Source organism: Lutra lutra, chromosome 5 (assembly GCF_902655055.1).
Source record: "Lutra lutra chromosome 5, mLutLut1.2, whole genome shotgun sequence".
NCBI classification, from domain to species: domain Eukaryota; kingdom Metazoa; phylum Chordata; class Mammalia; order Carnivora; family Mustelidae; genus Lutra; species Lutra lutra.
Genome location: NC_062282.1, coordinates 27,323,252 through 27,347,862, shown reverse-complemented (window position 1 = coordinate 27,347,862; position 24,611 = coordinate 27,323,252). Strand labels below are relative to the sequence as shown.

The following is a 24,611-nucleotide window of genomic DNA, read 5'->3' as shown; positions in this document are numbered from 1 at the left end:
AGTGTGTATTTATCTTTCTCTTTTACAAGATTTTGTAAACTACATTATTTATAAAAACATGAGGGTTTACTTTGCACAGCATCTAACCCATTGCCTTGTTGACAGCAGGTACTTAGAAATGTTAGTTGCATAAAAGGAGACTCTTGGTTTCATACCCCAGCTTATATTTCCTGCAGTTTTCCATCAAGTTGATGGCAAATTGGACCAATCAGGTATGTTCATTTAGTACCTTATTTTGTCTCTGACTTAACACTGAACTCTGAATCCCAGCCAACTGTCTCTGGTTATAGGGGGGACCCCTGAGGGTGTTTGGATAGTTCAAAGCAAGTTTTTCTTTTTCTTTTTTTTCTCCTATTAGAAAAAAATAAAACATCTTCCCCTTCTAAAACAGTACAGTGAATTCTCACCTTGTTTAAAGCTTAGATTCTAAACCTTATCACTTAGGCAGGATTATTGATAAGCATAGAGTCTATATTATTCATAAATATCTCTCAGGTCACACATAAAATACAGTGTGCCTTGTTTTGTGGGCACAGACCTGCATGGTGATGGGTAGATATAAAAATATCTGCAGAAACATCTCCTCTTTAATGTTTACTGCTGAACATGGCTCGATGAATGGGACAGAAGATAGGGTCACCTGTATTATTTAAAATGTTACTCTCTCTCTCTGTCCCCCCTTCTGTTCAAAGTGTTAATAGTTGAACTCTATCCAGTTAAACATGTGTGACCCCACCATAGTGTTCCTGCTCTGAATGGAAGACCACATTGAAAAATGGAGTGAAAAATAACCAGCAATGCATTATCATACTGCTCTGTCTTTGCATATTATAGGCCAGACCTCAGTTCATTTGCATGAACTTGACAAAGAGACGTCTATAGCATTCTGTGTAACTCAAGCATTTATGATAAAGGCACGTTCGGGGTCAGAGCCTGTTGTAATTTCGGAATGTAGATGTGTTTTGGTGGGGTGAGGTCCAGAGTTGACAACCAAGAAAGAATTCTCGAGACGTCTTTGATACAAAATGGTGGTTTTAGTCAAGCAGGAGGGGAGGACAGAACCCATGGACAGAAAGAGCTGCGGTACCTGGGATGTGAGGGATGGTTGGTTATGTACTTGGGAGTTGGGGTTAGGGAAAAAGAGAGGTTTCCAAAAGAACTTTCATATGCTAAAGAGGACCCACAGGATACCTGAGGCCTTTGCCATCCTCAAGTTCAGGTCGTTTTCCCCTCTAGTAAGGCATTAACATGAAGACAGTTGGGAGATTCCTGGAAGAATATCACACAAATCCCATGGTGGAGGTTGGGGTGGAAAGTGGGGGGAGGGAGGGACTGTTCCAGGGTGTCAGCTTGTGCTTTGTCCTTCGCTAGCCTTCTGCACCCTCATCAAGCCCGTTTTGATTTTCAGCCTCAACAAGACATTGGTCACCCGAGGAATCCTGTCATCTGAATAAATGGAAATTCTTCTTATTTATTTCAGAGCTATTTATTCTATTGTAGTCCAGGCCTAACAATTCCAAATGCTTTGCACATAAGTGTCAAAGGCTTTGTTGCCAAAATATTTCCCAGCATATTTCTCACTTCTCTTTCTTTCTTTTTTTTTTTTTTTAAAGAGACTCCAGTGTTCCCCGGGGACACTTTTGTTCCCTGGCTTCTGTCTCTTACATTTAAAGGTAACTAACTCAAGCCTCCCACCATCGCTGACACGTGTGGTGGGTTTGGTGGATCCACCCTTGTCCTGCCTCCACCTCTAGGGGCACGTGGGTCTGTGGTACCCAGGTTCACTAGTAGAGAATTCCTTATTGTGTCAGAATTCTTCGAACTGAGCATATATCTGCTAAGCTGAACCCACCACCTTATTATCTTCAGCAGTTGGCTCTATCCTGTGGTGGGTGGCTGGCATGAAACATGATGGGAAAAGTTGTCCTGATTCAAATCCCGGCCCCTCTTCTTAACTGAAGTATTTCTGAACTCTTGTTTCCTCACAGGGATGCTTGCACAATGGTTTGTTTTGATTTGTTTTGTTTTAAGAATGTATTTGATAGAGCAAGAGAGGACAAGCAGGGGGAGGGGCAGAGGAAGAAGGAGGAAACGGACTCCCCGCTGAGCAGAGAGCCCAATCCCAGGACCCTGAGATCATGACCTGAGCCGAAGGCAGAAGCTTAACCCACGGAGCCACTCAGGCGCCCCCACAATGTTAATTAAGATGCTGTCAAGTGCCCAGAGCGAGAGATCGTTTAAAAGGTTCAAACACCAAATGTCTATATTTAGTTCATTTCCTCTGTTCCCACTGGGCTTCTAAAACCCATCAAAGTTTTATTTGTGGTAACTCAGAGAGCAACTTGCCCCATGTCCAAGGAACTTGTGGAGTACAACCTCTTTCAACTTTTCTGTTTTTTTTAATATCCCAAAGTATGCATACAAATGCTCAGGTTACAAATGATCTGATTAGAGTTAATTAAAAGCTAAGGAAAGAGTCTTAAAAATGAAGTTTAGGCACGGGCTCCTGTGAGTGAACCTTGCACGCGGGTGGAAAAGCTGCTGCGTTTCGTGTTAGAGTCTGAGCGCTGTCTCCCTCATGAGTAACTGTCGCCTGAGTGGTGTTCTCGTCAGCTGGGTTCCCTTTGAAGTTTCCGTCCCTGGTGAACTTTCACATCTCCTCAGTCACTTAGCTCGGAAAGGATGTGGCCAGAGCACAAGGCAAGGACACAGGAATGCCAGTTTTGTAGGCAACATGGGTGACTTAGAGCAAAGCAATTCATGTCTCCAGATTGCTTTGTCTCCAAATTCTGTTCAAGCCAAGCAGCGCACCTCTCCCAGGATCTCCGAGGCGGGCTAGAGGACGTCTCCTTGGCTTCATCCCCTGCTTGAAAGCTCTTCCCACAGATACCAAATCACCCTGGTTTGGGTCTCGCTTTGTGACCCTCTGGGGTCACATAGGCCCTCCTCTGTGAGGTATTTAAAATCATTATCTGACTATTTTATTTATTTGTATGTTGCTTATTTTCTGCCTCTCTAAGCAACATATAAGCTTCCTGAGGGCAGCAACATTATCTTTCCTATTTGTTGCTTTAGCACCCGGACTTCGAATAGTCCTGGAATGTGCTCAAGAAGTATTGATGGGGCAAATATTCTATTTTAGCATCCCCACTGTACCTCTGAGGAAGCTGTTGTTACTGAGAGGTAAAGTGATGAGCCCAAGGTCACACAGCTGGGTAGCAGTAGGCTGGACTAGGGGCAAAACCCGACGAACCTACCAACCAACTAACCAACCAGACAGCCAGCCAACCAAAGGCATGGTTCATACTTTTGTCCAGATTCCCCTAAAACCTGAGCTCCAGAGAAAGATTGTATGCATAGTTTATTCGGGAAAGGATTTCGGAGTGTGGGGGTGAGGGAAGGGTGGAGCAGAGCAGACCAACCAACACAAGAAGCACTGTAGAGTTGGCCTTTGCTCTAGGTGACCATCCTCCATTCTCTCCAGGGCCCTCTGGGGAGCCTAATGAAGTTCGTCTCAGAACTTTCTATTTGAGGGATCAAGAAGGGGGATTAATCTATGGGCTCCCATGTCCACTGGCCAAGGGTGGTCCCATGGGCGTTAACCTCACTTGTGTGAGTGCTGACCCCAGCCTGAGTGTGGGTTCCCTCAGGCAAGGCGCTGTCCAGATGCACCTGAGCCAAGGTGGCCAAAGCTGGCTTACAACCGGTCCCTGCAGCAGCTGTTGGAGGAGGGGCTGGGGTGCTGAGGGGACCTGCTGAATCGCACAAGGGCTGTCCTAGCCAGTATGTGACTTCCAATCCCGAGCCTTTTCTCTCTTAGCCTAGGTGCTTCGTGCTACTCAGTCGCCACTAGAAGAGTTAAAGCATTTTGCAAAGTGCTCAGCGATTAACCTTACAGTGAACTGAGCTGTTGTAACCCAGAGCTAAAATGTTAATTCTGCAGAGTTAAAGAAAACCCAAGGTAATCACAAATGGCTCCAGAACCAGGCCAACTAATTACCTGACCTTGCAGTCATTTCTAATCCTTAAGAAAAGAAACAAGAGTCAGGTTTTATGTGCCTTGTCAGGGGATGAGAAGTTTCAGGAATCTTATCTGAATTAGGGTAGCAATAGTTAATGCTTATATTCAAATCGAGAAAATTGCCTTTGGGGGGATAATTAAGTGAATACTTTTATGGGAACCATTATTGCATTAGACATACTAGCACATGTTAGCAACTTTTGACAGGAACACAAATTACAAATTCAGTGCATTTGACCTCTGGCAAATACCCTACTCCAATTCTCTGCATTTATGTCTTTAACGACATTAATGATGGAGAACAATAAGATTTCAGCATTGCCTTACTGCACTTTTTTTTTTTTAATTTTTTTTTTGCCTACAGCATAGCTAATGCTCAGTAATGCAAAGCGTTGGGTAAATCTTTATGTCTGAAATGGGTGTGAATCCCAGACCCCAAAATTAAATTAACTTAATCGCTCCTGTGTTGAGCCCCATTGTCCCAGGATGGTGAAAATTTAGTCTCTGTTTAGAATGTTCTCCCAGGGCGCCTGGACGGCTCAGTCAGTTTAGTGTCTGCCTTCAGCTCAGGTCATAATCACAGGGTCCTGGGATCGAGTCCCAAGTCAGGCTCCTTGCTCAGTGGGAAGTCTGCTTCTCCCTCTCCCTCTCTCTCAAATAAATAAATAAAATAATAAAATCTTTAAAAAATAAAAAAAAAGTATGTTCTCACATCGCTTTCTCCAAGGTGGCTTCTAAATTCTGGGGATTTAAAGTGCAAGGGTTTGGGGCAGTGAGTTCCTGGGTTTGGAGGTCTTCTGCTCGAGCTGGCATTTACCGGGATGTCTACTGTCCCACCGCATTTCCGCGCTCAAGGTGAAAGGGTCACAAATGAGTTAGTTATGCCTTATTCTCCTCTGTGAGGCCCCTGTAGAACCGCGGGCTTCAGGGCTCCCTCCCTGCCATTCTGCTCATCCCTCCCCACACCAAGGTGAGCGGAACTTCGTGAGCTGCAAAGGGCTCTGTGCTTCTTGCTTTCTGCATCTGTAAGACAGAGAGAACATCGAGTTGATCGATTATTCATGGGTTTCTATTTGCAAATTCACTCAACAAAACTTCTGTGTCACATCCAAAGCAAAGCAGGTAGCTCATTCGCCGTCCTGGGTGAACAAGTGCGGGAGTGAAGAGGGGCAGTTTGAGTCATTCCCTGTTGAGGTTGGTCAAGGTGACCTCTGACTTCCTGTCTGATTTCTGACTTCCTGTTTGGCTTTCATATTGTAAACAAGTGTCCTTTTCATGGTGTATTTGTGCCAAATCATTTGCATATTTGTCTTTTGTATGTGTGTGTGTGTGTTTGTGTGTGTGTGTATGTGTGTGTGTGTGATTTCAGCATTTTAAATGGTCCCAAATGCAGCATTGAAGGGCTGTCTGGGGCTCAGAAGCACCAGAACAGTGTGATGAAGATACAGGGGTTAAGTTTTGTTCGGGCATTATTTACAGCACTGTTGCCCACGGGCTCAACGCTATGAAGCAACATTATCTATTAAATATCTTCAACATGAAACACACATAAAAGCACTGTGTTGATGAGTTGATGAAAATGTTCACAGTGACTTAGCCCCATATATCCCCTCAGAACAGTTGTTTGCTACTTACTAAATCAGTGCTTGGGGTGACTTGAGGATACAACTGCCAGTAACAACAGCAATCTACCGCAGTACCCTCCTCAAGTGTTGTTGTGAGGATTGTGTGAGTCAATAGATGTCAAGCACTTAGAACAGAGCCTGACACACACCATCAGCTCATCTATCCTTAACCACACCAAACCATTTCTTCCTCGAGGTCTTATTGTCTCCTTGGGGTCTGCCCAGGAAACGAGGCATTGGTCCCTTCTATTTGGGGATCCCCCGCAAGCTACTTGGGGGTGGTTCTGTTCCCCTCTCCTCTCCCACAGTACCAGCTAGGCCCTAAGAGCAGGAGGCAGAACCACCACTGCCTGAGGGATTCACCAGTACATGTGCACCCATCAACAATGCCTTGCTCTTGGATCACATTTTTTTTTTAAGATTTTATTTATTTATTTGACACATTTTCTACCAAATCTTCCTTCTGTGCTTTTGGAGCCTAAGGGCTTTTGAAACTCCAAAGCAAGAAGACACATTCTTGTTTCCCTGCTTTCTACTTTCATGTCCTTCCCCTATAACAATGATGAATCTTGGCTCAGCTTGAATGTAAAGGAAGAGCCCAGAGGGACAAAGACATAAGGAAATACCACGAAACCACAGGGAGGGGTGGGGGCAATGAAAACAATGGCCAACACTTTAAATATATTATCTCCCCATGCCTTGGGAGAAAAGTTGCCTTGTAAATCTGAAGAAATGTCCAACTACTCCTGTTTCCTGTCTTTGACCAGAGTACATATGTCTTCTTGGTTGATTTTCCTTTACTCTCAGCCTCCAAGAGGACAGGTCATGTCTGTCTTAATCATTGCTGTGTCCCCAGGGCCTCCCACAGTTATTGGAGAGTGGATGCTCCATCAATTTCTATTGATAACTGGGCCCAAGGACACAGACACAGACACACACACACACACACACACACACACACACACACAGTAGCTAATACCTATTTGTTAACTCTCCAGGATGGGTGTGTATATGTTGGGGGAAGCTAGGAACCATACACCTAACTGAATACTTCCGTTGTTATTTTCTTAGCACGTAGAATAGCGTCAGAATCACTCTCTCATGAGCTCCATAGGAATTTGGGGGATTTTTAGTCTGATCTCTTGTTGAGGTGAAGTAGCCGGCCGAACACCGTTAGCTCTCTTGACTCGGGCTATTTTGCCGTCAGATCGTGGATTGTTAAGCCACATGTCCGAAGTGGAGGGGAAATTCCAGGTACGTTGTAGACACAGAGATCGACACAGACAGACTTTTTAGATTCCTTGGTCCGGAAACTCCCCAGTTGCCCATTTTACCTAGTATAGTTGTGAGCTAAAGAGAAAGAACCCTGTTTCCATATGCTTGGACTTCTTCCAGGATGAGCCTTGTTCAAGCGTGTTGTTAATTATGAAATGTAACATCTGTCTGTCAAGCCGTTCATTCTTCTGAGGCTGGCTGTGGTCTGCGTGTGACAGCGCGGCCTGGTTCTGCGAAGGAGCCAGCTGGACCACTATAAAGGCTCCTCATCGGACATTGGCTGATGTCCTCTAGATGTTCCAGCTTACGGTTTGGGTTTGGCCAATAACCTGGTGATTAATCCCAGAGGCCCCAATGAGACTGACGCTGGCAGAGAGAGAAACGTTGTCTGGATGCCGATGTGGGAGTCGGTATTGGCCTTTGTTGCAGCTGACTTGGCTTTGTCTTGGAGACTGTCTTTGAAGATAAAATCCTTAGCTTAAGCAGAGGCAGCAGAAAGGAAAGCTTTCAGTGAATCCTTACAGCCCTGTGCTGGCCTTCGTCATATCTGAAGGTGTTTCTATCCAGAGTTTTAATGTGGTGCCTATGGAGTAATTACCCCAATGGCCCACTCTTCCTTCAGGACATGTTTTGTTGTAACATTTAGCTACATCCTACAATAGCTTTGGAACAAACGAAACAGTTTTGCCTGTTTTGTTTTTTCCCCCCTCCCTAAGAAAAGAGAGGATCCGAAATTCTCTAAATTACTGGAAGCAGGTGTCTGAATTTTGCTCAACAAATTATTGAGGGAACTGACAGGGAAGACATAAAGAATGGTTTCCCCACGTTCCTGCAGGTTTTTTTTTTTGTGTGTGTGTGTGTGTGTGTGATTAGCAAAAGAAAAAGTGTTAGGTTAGATATAAATCTGGTTAACTTTCTACAGGGCAGTAAACCTATAACTCCCCTGTCATGTTTTTTGGGGTAATTCCTCTATCAGGCTACAAAAACATAATCAAATTGTAGCACCCTAATAATGTCTGCAAATTAATCTCAATTTTACACAACTGCCCATCATTGTACTTGGTCAGTTTTGCACTGCTGGTCAAATATCCTCTGACGACAAAGTCCCATTCCCTGAGAACGTCAGGTAAGGGTGGAGCAGAGTTGATTAGAACCTGCTCCCTGGGGGTGCCTGGCTGGCTCAGTCCTTAAGCGTCTGCCTTCAGCTTAGGTCATGGTCTCAGGGTCCTGGGATCGAGCCCAGCATCAGGCTCTCTGCTCAGAAGGGAGCCTGCTTTTTCTTCCTGCTGCTCCCCCTGCTTTGTGCTCGCTCGCTCGCTCTCTCGTTCTCTCTCTCTGACAAATAAATAAATAAAAACTAAAAAAAAAAAAGAAAGAAAGAAAGAAAGAAAGAAAGAAAGAAAGAAAGAAAGAAAGAAAGAAAGAAACTGCTCTCTTACCCGCTTATGCAGAGTGATGTTCAGATTGGCCACACTGGCATCCCTGGGGAGCTTGGAAAGACCATACCCTGAATCTTTAAAACCAGAATCTGTGCTATAAATTCAGTGTTTGCCCTCAAAATGTATACGTGAGCCCCCTAAGCCGCAATGTGATGGGGTCAGGAGGTGGCGCCTGTAGCAGGTGGTTAGGTCACGAGGCCTCCTGAGTGGGATTAGCGCGCCTCACCGGGTACCCTGTCTGCTGACTCCGCAGTCGCCACTACCCAGCCAACACAACTGGGAGAAATAACTCTTTGTTGTTTAGAAGCCACCCGGCTTATGGCATTCTTGTTGCATAAACCTAAACAGACCAAGGCACTCTGCATTTTAAGAAGATGTCCATATGATCCACGCGCACATTAAGGTTTAAGAAGCACTGCTCTAGACTGATTTTTTTTTTAAATCAGGCACTTACCGTTGTTAAATCAGGCACTTTCCAGGTTTGGGATACATTTTCCTTCCATTCTACTTCCCACTTGCCCTGCTTGGTCAGTGGTAGGCCCAGCTCATCCCCCAGAAAGATCCCTCCCTGGATTCTAATCACTGGGCAGATTGTCCCCCTGATGCAATAGTACTCTCCCACTTCTGGGGAAGACTTTGGAGTCAGGGTTTCTGGAACAAGTCTAGAGGGCCCTCGGTTTGGGTCCTGGTTCTGCCACCATCTGTGCCGACGAGGTATGTGCATTGTCGTGTTAGCAGTCACACAACTCATGCGAGGGAGTTTCAACCACCCCCAGAAAGCACACGGTGGTGGGGGGGGGGGCGGTTGAAATCAGGGAAAATTCCAAATCCCTTCTTTCCATGCTGTCCCCTGTCACTTAACCACTGTAAACCATTGGCTTTCAGATCGAATTCAACCAGACGAGTTCAGAACAGCCTTCTACCTCTAATATCTTTGATATACTGAACTCTTATGAACTTCATTGCTAATCAAGAGGAATCCTATAATAACTATTAATAATCAACATCATTTTGGTACTATTAACTAGGTGCCAGAAACAACTAAATTCTTCAGAACTCCTCTATACTCTGAGTACCCAGGTCATAGTTTTTAGCATCATTTTCTTTTATTTTTTTAAGATTTTCTTTATTTCAGAGAGAGAGAGAACAGGAACAGGGGGAGGGGCAGAGGGAGAGGGAGAAGCAGACTTTCCACTGAGCATGGAGCCCAATGTGGGGCTCGATCCCAGGATCCTGAGATCATGACCTGAGCCAAAAGCAGACACGTAACCAACTGAGCCACCCAGGTGCTCCTCTAGCGTCATTTATTACAGTTTTTTTTCCTTTAAAGATTTTATTTATTTATTTGACAGAGAGAAAGATCACAAGTAGGAAGAGGGGCAGGCAGAAAGAGTGGGGGGGACATGCTCCCCACTGAGCAGAGAGCTCGATGTGGGGCTTGATCCCAGGATCCTGGAATCATGACCTGAGCTGAAGGCAGAGGCTTAACCCACTGAGCCACCCAGGCCCCCAGTTGTTTTTTTTTTTTAAAGTAGCTGTTTAGGGGCCCCTGGGTGGGCCACCCTGTAGTGCACAGAACAGCCCTTCACAACCAAGAATCCTTCAGCCCCCAAGGTCCGGGGTGCTGAAATTGGGAAATCCTGATTTAGATAGACCCTCAAATAGTGCTGGGAATTTAGGACATTTTAATTGGTTGATTGCTCTGCTCAGCCCAGGACCTCTGATACCCTGGGCGTCTCCACCACGAGATAAAGAGAATCATTGTCTGATAATGACTGTGAGGCACCACAAGTCCCAGAGAGGCCCTCCAAATCACAGCCGGGAGTGGCTGGCTCAGTGGCCCCTCCTTCCTCTCACAGCCTGGGACCCACACGTGTCTTATCTGTTTATGGATATGACCATCATCCATAGTTAGACCATATATTCCTGTTGGCAGAAGACATGTATTTTTGACCTCATTGCACCCAGTCTGCCACTGTCTCCCATAGTTCTGTCTTATAATGCCTTGGCACTTAGGGCAGGACAACGATGCTTTATTTTTGAAATCCATTGGTTAACAGTTAAATAGTTGGTCGCCTGTAAATATCCTCTGTGTAAATTGCAACTAACCAGAATGTAGCGTGACCAGAATCGCCCATTCTTCCACCATTCAAGATAAATTAGGAGTCATGGTATTTGACATTGACATTTGTGTTCCTGGGGTCAAGGTTTATGTTGGGTATTTAGGGTTAGAATTAGAGAATCCCTTAAGTTCCCTTTTCTTCCTTGATTCCCTGGCTTGTGAGGGTACTATCTTTATCTGGGAAATAAGATGGAGACTTCACTGGCATAAGAAAAATAAAGACAAAAACAAAGCTTTTCTGTCCAGGTGGCTCTCTGTGTTTGGGAAGGCATGATGGGCAGTTGAAGTGGAAAGGTTAACAGGGTGATCGGCCCTACATAAGTTTGTGACACAGGTAGGCGGTGTGTCTGGCATCCATCTCCTTACTTCCCCTGGCACCCTCCCACCCCCAGAAGTGCCCCCCACCTCACGTTTTTTAGAACCACTGACACTTGCCACCATCTGAAGAGCACTTAACTACTTTGGCGCTGGGTAATACAGTGTCTTGCCTGGGTCAGGGGCTCTTGTGTTTCAAAATCCAGAAAGAATGAATCACTACTAATAGGATTTCAAATATTAGACCATTAGAGGGCAGGATTGATTTGGGGAAGTCCTTCCTCACTGTTCCTTAAATCACACTGTCTTTAGCAAAAGCAGGTAAAATGAGCAATGGAAAGACTTCAAGTCAAAATCCCATCCTATGAGAAGACAATAAGATTTTTTAAATTCATATTTCGCCTTTTGTTATCCACTGGAAAAAAAGTTCCTTTATTTTCAAATAGAGGAAAGAATTTCAAATAGAGAAAGAATTCAAACAAAGATGTTTGATCTTGGCAAACCTGCGCCACACTAGGAAGCTTATTAACAGATAAATGCCAATACAAATAATTTTACTGCAGTCAGAGGTTGGTTTTCCCTAGGGCTCTTTAAGGGCAGGACTTTTAGTTCTGGAGCAGTTTAGAGTGTGCAGTTTAGAAAGGCCACAGGGTTTCTGATGGTGGCAATGGTTGTGTCTGGCACTAGTCCATTTTCCAATCAGTCCTGATTTAGATAGACCCTCAAATAGTGCTGGGAATTTAGTACATCTTTATTGGTTGATTGCTCAGCTCAGCCCAAGACCTGGAACACCCTGGGCATCTCCATGATGAGATAAAGAGAGTCATTGTCTGATAAAGATCCTGCGGCACCACAAGTCCCAGAACAGCCCTCTGAATCACAACCAAGTGTGGCTCTTCTATCATTACCCCCACGTTATGAGTGAGGAAGGCCAAGGGCACAGCAAGCACATGCCAGAACTGATCTTGAACCCACATTTTGTGGTTGCAGATGTCTTGGCCTCCTGCTGTGTTAACTCTATCATAACCAGGTGCCTCTGCTGTCCTCAGGGAGCTTTCCCACCGAAGGGCGGGGGGGGGGTCGCCAGACACCATGGAAAGAGAAGATGGTTTGCTAACTATGCTAACACAGCTTTTTCTTGCTTTCTAGGTTTTGGAGGTGCCCTGGGTTACCTTTTGGGTGGCATCGACTGGGCTCATCTGGAGACAGGAAGAGCACTGGGCACAGAATTCCAGGTCATGTTCTTCTTCTCCGCCTTGGTGCTCACTCTGTGTTTTATTATTCATCTCTGCAGTATCCCTGAAGCCCCACTTAGAGATGTTACAAGGGACATATCCCCACAGCAAGCCCCCCAGGACTTTGCATTGTCATCAGACAAAATGTACCAGTATGGGTCTATTGAGAAAGTAAAAAATGGTTCTGTAAACCCAGAACTGGCATTGCAGGGAGACAAAACCAAAAATTCTGCTGGACAGGTAAGAGACAAATTCTTTTTTTCTTTACTCAGGAAAAATATCCTTGGTCTAGCTCCTCCTCCTCCTCCTCTTTCTCCCCTCCTCCTCCTCCTCCTCCTCCTCCTCCTTCTTCTTCTTTTTTAACCATTCTTTGTGTTGTTTGCTTATTTGATGTGAAAAGTTTGATGCGAAGTCTAACCGAATCCTCCAATCCCCTATAGCTCTTATCCCTTTGAATCAAAACTTTAAAAATGTGTGCTTTTTCCTCTGGTCTTCCTCTGACTCTTTTCAGTGCATCAAGGTAGGGAAGATGATAAAGCCAGTTCCAAAATGTTAGACCATGAGAGAAGCCTGGAACCATCTTTAGGCCTCAGGAAATAGCTTGACTTCTTAGATTGAGACTATAAATTTGTCCCTCCAAATGAATGCATCCCTGGGTTGGTAACTGGGTTGGGCATGTTGAATTTGTATTTCATGAGTTGATTAAATATTTCTTTTAGGCCATTTTCAGTGAACTGGTCAGTGAATTAATTAGTTTAAAAATTAAAAAAAAAATCTACTAAATTACAGAGAAATGGAACTAGATTAAGGGGAAATTGTCAGAGAGAAGAGGCTAGAACTATGCTGACCAATACATTGGCTTCTTGACCCATACAGCTATTTAAGTTTAAATTAATTAAAATGGAATAAATTAAAATGTCAGGTCCTTAGTTGTGTTAGCCACATTTCAAATGCTTAAGAACCCCTTGGGGCTAGGAACTACAGTCCAGGACAGTGCAGATATAGGACATTTTCATCACCGTAGAAAGTTCTGTTGGACAAGACTGATGTACAGCTGCTTCCTCTTTCGAGCTGAGTTTAATGGCACTACGTTAGCTATATAAGCACAAAGGATGCCCTGACTGGCAAAGAGGTTGTAGAAGACCTAGGTTTAAATCTTGATTCCTCTAGCTGACTGGCCTGTGTTATTCATTCAACAACTACCAGGCACTTACTGTAAAGAGCCTAAAGATTAAGAGGGTATGGTCACCTCGGTGGCCCAGTCAGTTAAGTGTCCAATTCTTGGTTTGGGCTTAGTTCATGATCTCAGGTTGGTGAGATCAAGCCCCTCATTGGCATCAGGCTCTGCACTGAGCATGGCTCCTGCTTAAGAGTCTCTCTCTCCCTCTCCCTCTGCCCCACCCCCATTCTTGCAGGCACTCTCTTAAAAAAAAAATTAAAATATTAAGAGCATAGGTGTTCAAATCCTGCCTCTACCACTTCTGGAATGCAAGACCTTGAGCGTTTACATTTCTGTAAAATGAGAAAGTTATTCTATTTACCTACAAGCGTTTTGTGCTGATTCTATGACATAAGCCATGCAAAACTTACTTAGGTTGGTTCCTACCACATAGTAAGGTGTTAGCTACAAGTGCCTATTATGAGCCAAGCAGAATGCTGAGCCCCTCACACACCAACAGGGAATAGACTTAATCTGTGCTCCAACAGAACTTTCATACAAGCTCAGTGAGTCTCTGTGAGTTCAACGTCTCTTGATGGGTTGGCCTATTTCCAGGATTATTGGGTTGTTCAACTAAGATAAAGCATGTAAAGTGCTTTTTAAGCTTTATATGACTATGAAAACATTATAGTCATTATTTAGTCAACACACTACTTTGGGTACCAAGTATGTACAGAGCATTACTAGGTATTTAGGGATCATAAAATTGACTAATCTGCTCCCTATGCTCAAAGACTTACAGCCCTAACAGGGGGCATAATAAGCCATTTATACCATTACTTACATTCCAAGGTGGAATATAACACTTCCCAAAATGATGATGGTGATGCAGTTGGAGAACTAGGACTAACTTTTTTTCAATGGCAAGAGGAAGCCTGAATTATTTCAGGATTCAGACTAGATCCTATAAAATTCATCTGCAGTTCCTCCATGCTATCATTGCTTACTTCAACCTTTCAGTGGTCTCCTTTTGAGTGCACTCTCATGAAGTTCTCCTCCCCGCTCTTGGCTCTGTGCATTTTTCACATATAAACCCACCACCACTCAACCTCCAGTTGACAAAGGTACAGGATACATGCAGTAGAGCAACTCCCAAGGGCCCTAGGCCATGGAGAGGGCTTCTCCAAGGGAACTGATGAGTCCCAGAATAAGATGCCTTCTGAATGTTCCTTCTGAGTGGAAATGCCCAAAGTGTTTGAATATTTACAATCCCAGCTTTTGCAGAAACACTAGACACAATTTGAAAGCTCATATTTGTTTTTGGATGAAAGGGAAAGTTAGATTAACAATGAAAGTAGGATGAAAATTATGTCTAAGGCAGAGCATAAATTAGGATTTGGAAAGAGGATGAATACTTGCTGGCCACATTCACTTTTTAGAATTTTGCATTTCTGGAATGAAAAGAAAGAAAGGCATGAAACTTAAGCTATTGCTGTTTAAAGATTTTATTTCTTTACACCCAGCACAAGGCTTAAACCTACAACCCTGAGAACAAGAGTTGTGTGCTTTACCAACTGCACCAGCCAGGAACCCCTGTTTTTGGTTCTCTATCCTTAGCTTCTTCCTATGGTCAAATAAAAAGTAACAATCCTGCATTGAGTTTCTTTTTCAGTCAACATTTATTTTGACAGTTACTATATTTTACGTTCAAAAAGTTATTTTTCCTAATTCCAAAGGAATGTCTATGCTTTTTAAATACTGACTAGGTACGGTTGTCCCCAGTTATCTGAAGCTTCACTTTCCAAATTTCAGTTGCCTGTGGTCAACCGCCATCTGGAAGCAGATGACCCTTTTGATTTATCATCAGAAGGTCAATAGTGGGGATGCCTGGGTGGCTCAGTGGGTTAAGCCTCTGCCTTTGGCTCAGGTCATGATCTCAGGGTCATGGGATCGAGCCCCGCATCGGGCTCTCTGCTCAGTGGGGAGCTTGCTTCCCCCCTCTCTCTGCCTGCTGCTCAGCCTTACTGTTGATCTCTTTCTCTCTCTCCCTCTGTCAAATAAATAAAATCTTAAAAAAAAAGGTCAGTAATAATAGCCTAATGGTATGTCATCCACCTCATTTCATCTCATTCCATAAAAGCCTTCTATCATCTCTTTCCTCCTCTCTCTCTGCCTGCTTCTCTGCCTACTTGTGATTTCTCTCTGTCAAATAAATAAATAAAAAATCTTTAAAAAAAAAAAAAAGGGGGCGCCTGGGTGGCTCAGTGGGTTAAGCCGCTGCCTTCAGCTCAGGTCATGATCCCAGGTCCTGGGTTCGAGCCCCACATCGGGCTTTCTGCTCAGCAGGGAGCCTGCTTCCTCCTCTCTCTCTGCCTGCTTCTCTGCCTACTTGTGATTTCTCTCTGTCAAATAAATAAATAAAAAATCTTAAAAAAAAAAAAAGCCTTCTATCATCTCATGTCATCACAGGAAGAAGATTAAGAACAGTTGGTACAATACAATGATGTATTTTAGGAGGGAGAGATCACACTCACAACTTTTATTATAGTATATTGTTGTAATTGTTCTATTTTGCTATTAGTTATTGTTGTTAATCTCTGACTGTGTCTAATTTATAAATTAAACCTTATCATTAGTATGTATACATACAAAAAAACATAGTCTATCTAGGGTTTTATACTATAGGCTGTTTCAGGCATCCAGTGGGGGTCTTGGAAGGTATTCCCCATGGATATGAGTGGGAAAGACTGTGTAAGATCATTTATTTATTTAACCTATAGGCAGACTACGCCAGTAGGTTAAATACTAAAAAAAATTGACAAATTAAAAAATCAATTTATGTAACAAATCTACAATAAGTAAATGTATTTTTCCACAATAAATATTGAAGGGAAAGGCATTGTTATATAAAGTTAAGAGTTATAAAACAATATGTTGTTATAGTTAAAATAGAAATTCCCAGGAGACCACCTTATAAATAAACTAGCCAGGACTCAATTTCATTATGTCAAGACTCAGAATAAATAAAGATCTGACAAGAAAGACCTAATCCCCCACCATGATTGAAGTTTATAGTCTCAGTGTCTTAATATTCCCAACGTTTCTTTCTTCTGTTATAAAACAAGATGCCAAAAGCTCTTTTATTCTTTTTATTTCAAAACAGTTGTGTCAATAGTTCAAGATTTCTCATTTTCTCAAGGTTTCTGAGGCAAAAAACAAAAACAAGAACAAAAACAGTGTAGCCTTTGGTTTCAACACAATTTAAGTCTAAATTAAAGAATGTGGATATGTGTATTCATTGTGTGTGTATATGTGTGTGTGTGTATTTTATATTGTCTTCGCCTCTGACTCCATATAGGGATCATTTACATGTGCTGGCTCATGGCAGGAACCAGAAAAAAATAAACTGGAAAGAGGGACCTGAGCAAGAGCAGGGAGCTGCTTGGCTCTTTGTATTAGTTTTCTGTTGCTACCTAGCAAATTACCTAGAAAATTACCTCAAGGAGCTTAAAAGCATATTTATTATGTCACAGTCCTATAGGTCAGAGTTCTGGGTGGGCTCAACCGGGTTCTCTGCTTAGGGTGTCACAAGACTGAAATCAAGTTGTGAATGGAAGTGCATTCTCATCTGGAGGCTCAACTGGGGAAGAATGGGCTTCTGAGCTCATTCAAGTAGAACCCAGCTCCTTGTGGTTGTAGGACTGAGATGCTCCTTTTTTTTTTGCTGGCTGATGGCCAGGAGTCACTTTCATCTCCTGAAGTTTACTCTAAGGTCCCTTCCATTGGGTCTCTTCCACCTTTAAAGCGAGTAACCCTTGTGCTTTGAAATTCTCTAACTTCCTCTTCTGCTCTCACCTACAGAAAATTCTCTACTTTTTAAAGGACTCATGTGATCCGGTTAGAGTACCCAGCTAATCTCCCTTTTGATTAACTCAAAGTCAAGAAATTAGTAACCTTAATTATATCTGCAAAATCCCTCTTCCATGTAACATAACATAATTATGGGGTAACACCAGGGGACAGAGTTCATGGGGCCATCTTAGAATTCAGTCTAACACACTTTCAGACTCAAGAAATCTAAGAATTATAATCATCCAAGGGCAAGCTTAGATCTGTGAGCTCTGTCCTTATGTAGTGGTTTTGTCATTCAAAGACAGGATGTTAGATATTTGTTCCACCTTGGCCCAAAGCAAGTTCCATTTGCAGTCCCTTTGCCCTTAAGTCTCCAAAGCTTTATTCAGGGCCTGAAATTGCTCAGTATCCACACATACTTAACAGAACACCTCCTATAAGACCTCTCTATGGAAATCTTGGTGCTGTGCCCAGAAAGTGTGATTCTGTCGGGGTAATCGACTGACAGATGTGAAACACGGCTGTGTGCTCTGGCTCACACAGCTGGCTGCACGTCTGCCCTGAAGTTCACACCAGTTTCATGTTTTATTCCAGTCTAGGAAAGCGATGACCATGAAGTCACTGCTGAGGGCGCTGGTGAACATGCCTCCCCAGTACCACTGCCTTTGCATCAGCCACTTCATTGGATGGACTGCCTTCCTATCTAACATGCTCTTCTTCACAGATTTCATGGGCCAGGTAATAAACATGTTTGTGCAAAGACTCACTGACTTGCACATCACTCCCTTGTTCAGCACCTGTCGAGTTTCTTCTCGGCTCACTCCTAGGATGGGCACAGTGAGAGTATAAGAAAGAGTACCTTCAAAGAGCTGTCTTACAGACAGGAGCTGGAGACAATTTACTGCACCCAAGACATCTCTATGGGACCAGCACTTGATCAAATACAGCAGACAGGGAAGAATCAGTGTGAGCTGCAGCTGTCATGGCAGGCTCAACAAAGGAGGTTCAGTATGACCCAGGCCTTGAAAGGTGAATATGAGCTAGACAGAGAAGAGGGAGAAAACATTCTAAGCAGGAATAGGAATGGCACGTGTGGAGATGAGTCAGAAGCCTGCTGGCTGTACCCGAAGAAGGGTGGCAGGGTTGCCTAAGTCAGGCAGGAGCCAGGTGTTAGGCGGAAGGAAGGGTGTTAATGATCCGGGGAAATGGTGCTTAGACTTGATGGCATTAGGACTTCCTGAAGGTCCTTGAGTAGAAGTGTAAGAGGAAGAGAGGGGTGATATGGTCATGGGAGAGTGAGCTCTGTGTCCTGGGAAGCTGTACAGGGACGGAGAAACAGAGCACATAAAAGGGAGTCCCTACCACAGTGCATTTTTATCTCAATGTTCCCAAATCTCTCTTTCAGATTGTGTACCACGGGGATCCCTACAGTGCACACAACTCCACAGAGTTTCTCATCTACGAAAGAGGGGTCGAGGTTGGATGTTGGGGCTTGTGCATCAATGCCGTGTTTTCCTCACTTTATTCTTGTAAGTCTCTTCCTCCTGAAAGTATCTTCTAGAGGGCTCTGGTCTAGCAGAATTTTGGATTTTATATTTTTATATTTATTTTCTGCTTTTTAAAATACCAGATCCTTGGGTTCCCTGGGTGGCATAGGCAGTTAGGCATCTGACTCTTGGTTTGGCATAGGTCATAATCCTAGGGTCGTGAGATTGAACCCCATGTCAGTCTCCTTCTTCAGTGTGGGGTCTGCTTGGGATTTCCCTCCTTCTCCCTCTGGCCCTCACACTCATGCTTGCTCTCTCTCTTTCCAATAAATAAATCTATGAAATAAAATAAAATAAAATAAAATAATAAAATACAATACCAGATTCTTGATAATTATATGGAGATCAGAAAAAACTCTTCCCTTAGAAAGGACCACAAGATGTATTCTCTTTCCATACTGAAGTCTATGTTACTTTCCTCATTGATTACTTTTTCCTTGGAGTTCATGGGTTCTTGATCAAAGTTCCCTGGAAAATAAAAGGAAATCTTGGAAACCAGATGGCGAACTGTGAGATACACAAGGGCTAGGGTCCCAGCACTGAGTACTGATTAGCATCAGGTCTGTGTTCTATTGGAGTAAGGTCACTGGTGGAGTTTCACATATACACAAATATAGCTTATTAGATCTGTAGATGACAGAACATAAGAGGGATGGTTAATATGCTAGGTGACAGAACTAACATGCAAAATGACCTTAGCTCAGGTGGGGAGGAAGGTATGTCACAGGAGCACTGTTCCAGGACTAAGGATGACAACTTTCTTTCCCAGGTACCAGCTTTCCATGGGGACTGAGTCCATTAACCCCCACTTAGCCACATTTCATTTGTAAAGACACTGCACACAAAGAGATTCCTGTGATTGGTTTTATTTATTTATTTATTTATTGTGTTTTTAAAAAAGATTTTATTTATCTAATTTATTTGAGAGAGAGAGAGAGAGAGCATTGGGGAAGGAGCAGAGGAAGAGAGATAAGCGGACTCCAAGCTGAACACAGACCCTGATGCAGAGCTCAACTCCAAGACCCCTCAGATGACCAGAGCTGAAATCAAGAGTCTGTCGCTCAACAGACTGAGCCACCCAGGCACCCCTGTGATTGGTTTTAAACAATCCCAAACTGGGATGCCTGGGTGGTTCAGTTGGTTAAGCAGCTGCCTTCGGCTCAGGTCATGATCCCAGCGTCCTGGGATCGAGTCCCACATCGGGCTCCTTGTTCTGTGGGGAGCCTGCTTCTCCCTCTGCCTCTGCCTGCCACTCTGTCTGCCTGTGCTCGCTCTCTCTCTCTCTTTCTGACAAATAAAAAAAAAAAATCTTTAAAAAAACAATCCCAAACTAATGTACTATATAACCTTAGTCTCATTTGGTGCTTGCCAATGTATATGGACATCTCCAAGATCTGTATGCATTGAATTAAGTGAAATAATCTAGCCTATAAAATGTAATCAGGTCCCCGCTTTGGGATGGAAATTGGACTTCTAATAATAATGGAAACTCCTCCTAGTTGTGGGGAGATAGCTGGCCCCCAACACAGAGCTCTAAGCTTTGGGCAGGCCCAAGGAACAGCAGGGTTATGGCCCATGTGGGAGAGGGGTAAGTATTGGAGCGTGATCCCTGTTACCATTTTCAGGGGCATTCATTCTGCCATTGAAGTGTGCTTCTTGGGTGGGGGCAAGAGAGGGAATGCTTATAGTGTCCCCTTGTCTGACTTCCAACTAGCCACAGCACAGCAGGAAACCTGCTTCAGGGTCAAAAAATCTCTTCAAAATATAGCACAATTGAGAAAAGTGCAATTGGGAAAAACATGTAAGGAATTCATGAGCCCAGTAATCATGAAACAGTAAACTTTATTATTTTAAAATTTATAATAACAAAATAATAGTGGCTTATAACTTATATTTCCCCTCCCCACTCCTTACCTCCCACTCCCAGGGGGCATGAACGAAGAAAATCACAGGAGGAGGGTTTCAAGTACTTAAAATAGAATCAGAGAGTAATAGACTAAAAGGGTCTCATCATTCCTCTCAGTCCTTTTGTGCTTTCAAGATGTGGAGAGACTATTTACTACCACCCTTGTTCTTGTAAGAGGAGCCCAATTTTCCACAAGTAATACGCATTTTAGTTTTGTGTCAATGCTTTTTTTTTTTTTTAAGATTTTATTTAATTATATGACAGAGCACAAGTAAGCAGAGGCAGGCAGACACAGAGAGGGGAAAGCAGGCTCCCTGCTGAGCAGAGAGCCGGATGCGGGGCTCCATTCCAGGACCCTGCGAACATGACCTAAGCCAAAGGCAGAGGCTTATCCTACTGAGCCACCCAGGCGCCCCTGTGTCAATACTTTTTTTCTCAAAGAATCCCTATTAGGGACATTCCCTTAGTCTAGTCTTAGTTCCTGTATGAATTGCATGGCATTTGAAGATTAAAATGCATGTTATTTTTAGGCCCTTTCGAGTTAAAAGCCCTGTGTACAATAAATTATTATTTGAATAGTTTCCCAAAGTTATATTAATGTATCAATCTATGGGATCCCTTTCACTTGAATTAGAACTAAACTTTATTTATAAATTGCCAGCCAGCCCTTAAGGATCTTCAGGGACTCTCAGTGACCAAAGTCGAAGTCCTGAACCTGGTGTTCCAAGATTCTCAGTTTGGGTCCCCGTCACACTTTGACCTCTCACTCCCCATTCAGATTCACTGCCCCTGAGGTCTCATTACACAGACTTTCTCAGCTCTGTGTATTTCCTACTGCTTTTGGTTTCTCCTTCTCCAGATGCTCTCTCTAATTCCACATCTAGACAACTGCTAATTGTGCTTTTAGACTCAGGTCCAGTGGACCTTGTCTGTTAAATCTTTCAAGTTCTCTCCCCCTGCACTCCAGCCCACCCTGAGCAAAATCAATCAGGTCCTTCAGTTCCAGAGCGCACCCGCTATCTTGGACTCATCACATAACATCAGATGCAGATCTAGAATTTCTATCCAGATGGAGTTTGGCAGGGCAATCTGGCTGCTGGGGTGGAGGGTGAGGGATGGTATTTTCAAGTTCCTTTTGCATAGCGGGCATACTTAGATCCATGAAAATAGCAGTATTAAGTACTGGAATGTAGCCAATTTTTCATATCCAACACTCCTACTCACAGCCGATGCTTAAATACGTCATTTACCGCCAGTTGTAACGAGAGACACACTGTGAGGACATACCGTGACTCGGTATTAGACCCAGTGGAAGGCAAGTCAGCTTTACGCTTACACTGACTGATTTCTCCTTATGGATAAAAGATTCTTTGCTTGGCTTCCAGTCTTTGTTCTGAAGTTGCTTATTTTTCCCAATAGCTCTTTATGCTTCTTTGCCCTCCTCTTGGCTGGCCAACATACTGGATGAGAGCATTTCTCCAGTGAATACTGATGATGTCTTTTGGGTATTGAGACATCTAGATTACATTTTTTGTATAAATGTAATCATTAAGCAAACAAAAACTGACCTAGCTCTAGATGGCTTTTTCTCTCCACCTTGACAACAGCCCTCTAGGGATGATATGAACTTAGTAGAGGAAGCAATGGTGTCCACTTGTCAAGCTCTGACTTCCATGGGATGATCTGAAACAGTGTTTAGTTTCATAATTGAATCAAGTGTAATACAGATTAGGTTTCCTGTCTTTGTGATGCGAGTCCAACAGTTATTTGGTTAGAGAGGGAGAATTTCATTCTTGAATAGACACACTCCAGGTCTTTGTCAGTCATCCCCTGGGTTCATATGTTCCAGTAGGATGGCCAGGAGAAAGATAGGGAGCCTATGGATGAGAAACAGCCACTTAGGGACGGCTGGGTGGTTCAGTTGGTTGGACGACTGCCTTCGGCTCAGGTCGTGATCCCGGAGTCCCGGGATCAGTCCCGCATCGGGCTCCCAGCTCCATGGGGAGTCTGCTTCTCCCTCTGACCTTCTCCTTGCTCATGCTCTCTCTCACTGTCTCTCTCTCAAATGAATAAATAAAATCTTTAAAAAAAAAAAAAAGAAAGAAACAGCCACTTAAAACAGAGAGACTGGAGGGTTTTTTAGGGAATTTTCCTACCATGGTGGAACACAGAATGAAACATTTTAAAGCAAAAAATTTTCAATTTTTAGGAATGAACTCTACTACAGTACTTTTAGGAGCAAGCCAAATTTACTTGCTGGGAGGGGAACCTCCTTAAGAGATAACCATCTTGCATGCCTGTATTTGTTGAAATAACAATACCCACCATTAATCATTAACCGGATGGTCTATGTGTGCTGGGTGCTGGGCTCAGTGATGTCGCTGGGCTCAGCGATGTCGCAAGCTTTGGATCTCACTTGATCCTGACAACAACCACAAAGAAGGGTTTTACTAGTCCCATTTGTTTGTTCCTTTGTCTTTTTAGGTTTCTTTTGGATGAGGAAGTTGAGGTTTAGACAAGTGAAGGGAATGGACTGATGGGGAGGGAGCCTACAATGGGGTGGCACTGGGTACAGAAAGGGCCCCTCCCCAATGGGGAAGTGTTGGCAAGTCAGGCAACCTGCCTGTCCATAGACAGAGAGCATTCTTTGGCTTCCTTCTTAGGCATGCAGATGACATTCAAATGCGGGGCGGGGGTGGGGGGGTGGGGTGGGAGTGGGTGTGTGGGGGAGTGGGGGGGTGGTCAGGGAACGAGATAACTTGCATCATTCTTAAAATCTGGTGCTTTCAGTTTCCTCCAACCTAACTTTGGGCCATGGGGCCAAGGTAGGCCTGGATTGTTGTTTGTGTCCTATTAGGCCAAACTCTGAATCAGAAGGACCCACTCTCCTCCCACATCTGGCACCCCTGTCACGCCCACAGTCCCATAGCCAAGGTGGCCTTTCCCACCATCTCTTTGCATCCTGGCGCTATTCAGCTGCCTGGTCCTTACTTGTGGAAAGAGAAAATCAACCTCGGGAGGCAATTTCCAGCCCTCTGTGTGCACAGGATTTAAAACTGATTCCAAAGCCAGCTGTCTTTAAGCACAGATAAGGAGGTTCTTTTGTTCCATATTCAGTATCAAAGGAAAGCTCCTTAGAAAAAAAGTGAATTTGAAAAGAAAAGATTCTCTGAAATTACAAAATATTATGAGGAACTGCTCACCGTAATTTCTTTCTTTCTTCTCCCCACAGACCTTCAGAGACCTTTGGGATCCTACGTAGGGTTAAAAGGTCTTTACTTCCTGGGGTATTTTCTATTTGGCCTGGGGACAGGATTGATTGGACTTTTCCCGAACGTCTACTCCACCCTGACTATGTGTACCTTGTTTGGTGTGATGTCCAGCACTCTGTACACTGTGCCCTTCAGCCTCATTGCCAAGTACCACCGTGAGGAGCAGGATGAGAAGGTATGTCTATGAACCTCACCGGAAGGCCAGGGGGGATGTGGGAGGAAAGTGGAGGGCCCAGCCGGAGAATAAGGATCTTGAAACTGCAACTCTAAAATGCCCAGCCAAATGTAATGATGGTCTGGCCAAAGCATGACCAACTTCCCAGCCTGCACCCTACTCCTTACTTGGAAGCCCTGTGCCCCCGGAGAGCAGCAGAACAGGTACCATTGCCCTCTGTTATCTGATTAGGAAAAGGGGGCTCAGGAATGCTGAGAAACCACCCCACCTCCACAGAGAAGAGGAAAGGGGAACCTGGGGATTCTGACAATTGCCCCAGCATCCCCTGCAGCTGCAATATTTCTGGGCCCCCCATCCCAATGGCTGCCCTGAAGGATGGTTCATGTAGAGTAAGTGTGTTCCTGCATTTCCCTTGCAGAGACAGCAGGCCCCAGGATGGAGCCTGGACAGCGATGGGAGAGGGCAGGGCCTGGATTGCGCTGTCCTCACCTGCATGGTGCAGCTGGCTCAGATCCTAGTCGGAGGTGGCCTGGGCTTCCTGGTCAACAAGGCTGGGAGCGTCATCGTGGTAATCACGGCCTCTGCAGTGTCGCTGATCGGCTGCTGTTTTGTGGCTCTCTTTGTTAAATACGTGGACTAGGTCAATAAACATTGTCCCTACCCTCAGA

At 44.0% G+C, this 24,611-nt stretch overlaps 1 protein-coding gene across 1 annotated transcript in view; it reads left to right on the top strand.

Annotated features, from left to right (window-relative positions):
* The window catches only part of SLC45A2 (solute carrier family 45 member 2), a 31,239-nt gene extending 6,628 nt beyond the window's left edge, over positions 1 to 24,611 (top strand). The window contains exons 3-7 of the mRNA XM_047729728.1: positions 11,947 to 12,272; positions 17,638 to 17,781; positions 18,449 to 18,572; positions 23,729 to 23,943; positions 24,362 to 24,611. Of these exons, the coding sequence (XP_047585684.1) occupies positions 11,947 to 12,272; positions 17,638 to 17,781; positions 18,449 to 18,572; positions 23,729 to 23,943; positions 24,362 to 24,583 (1,031 nt within the window). The 3' untranslated portion in view covers positions 24,584 to 24,611. The remainder of the gene's footprint in view (positions 1 to 11,946; positions 12,273 to 17,637; positions 17,782 to 18,448; positions 18,573 to 23,728; positions 23,944 to 24,361) is intronic.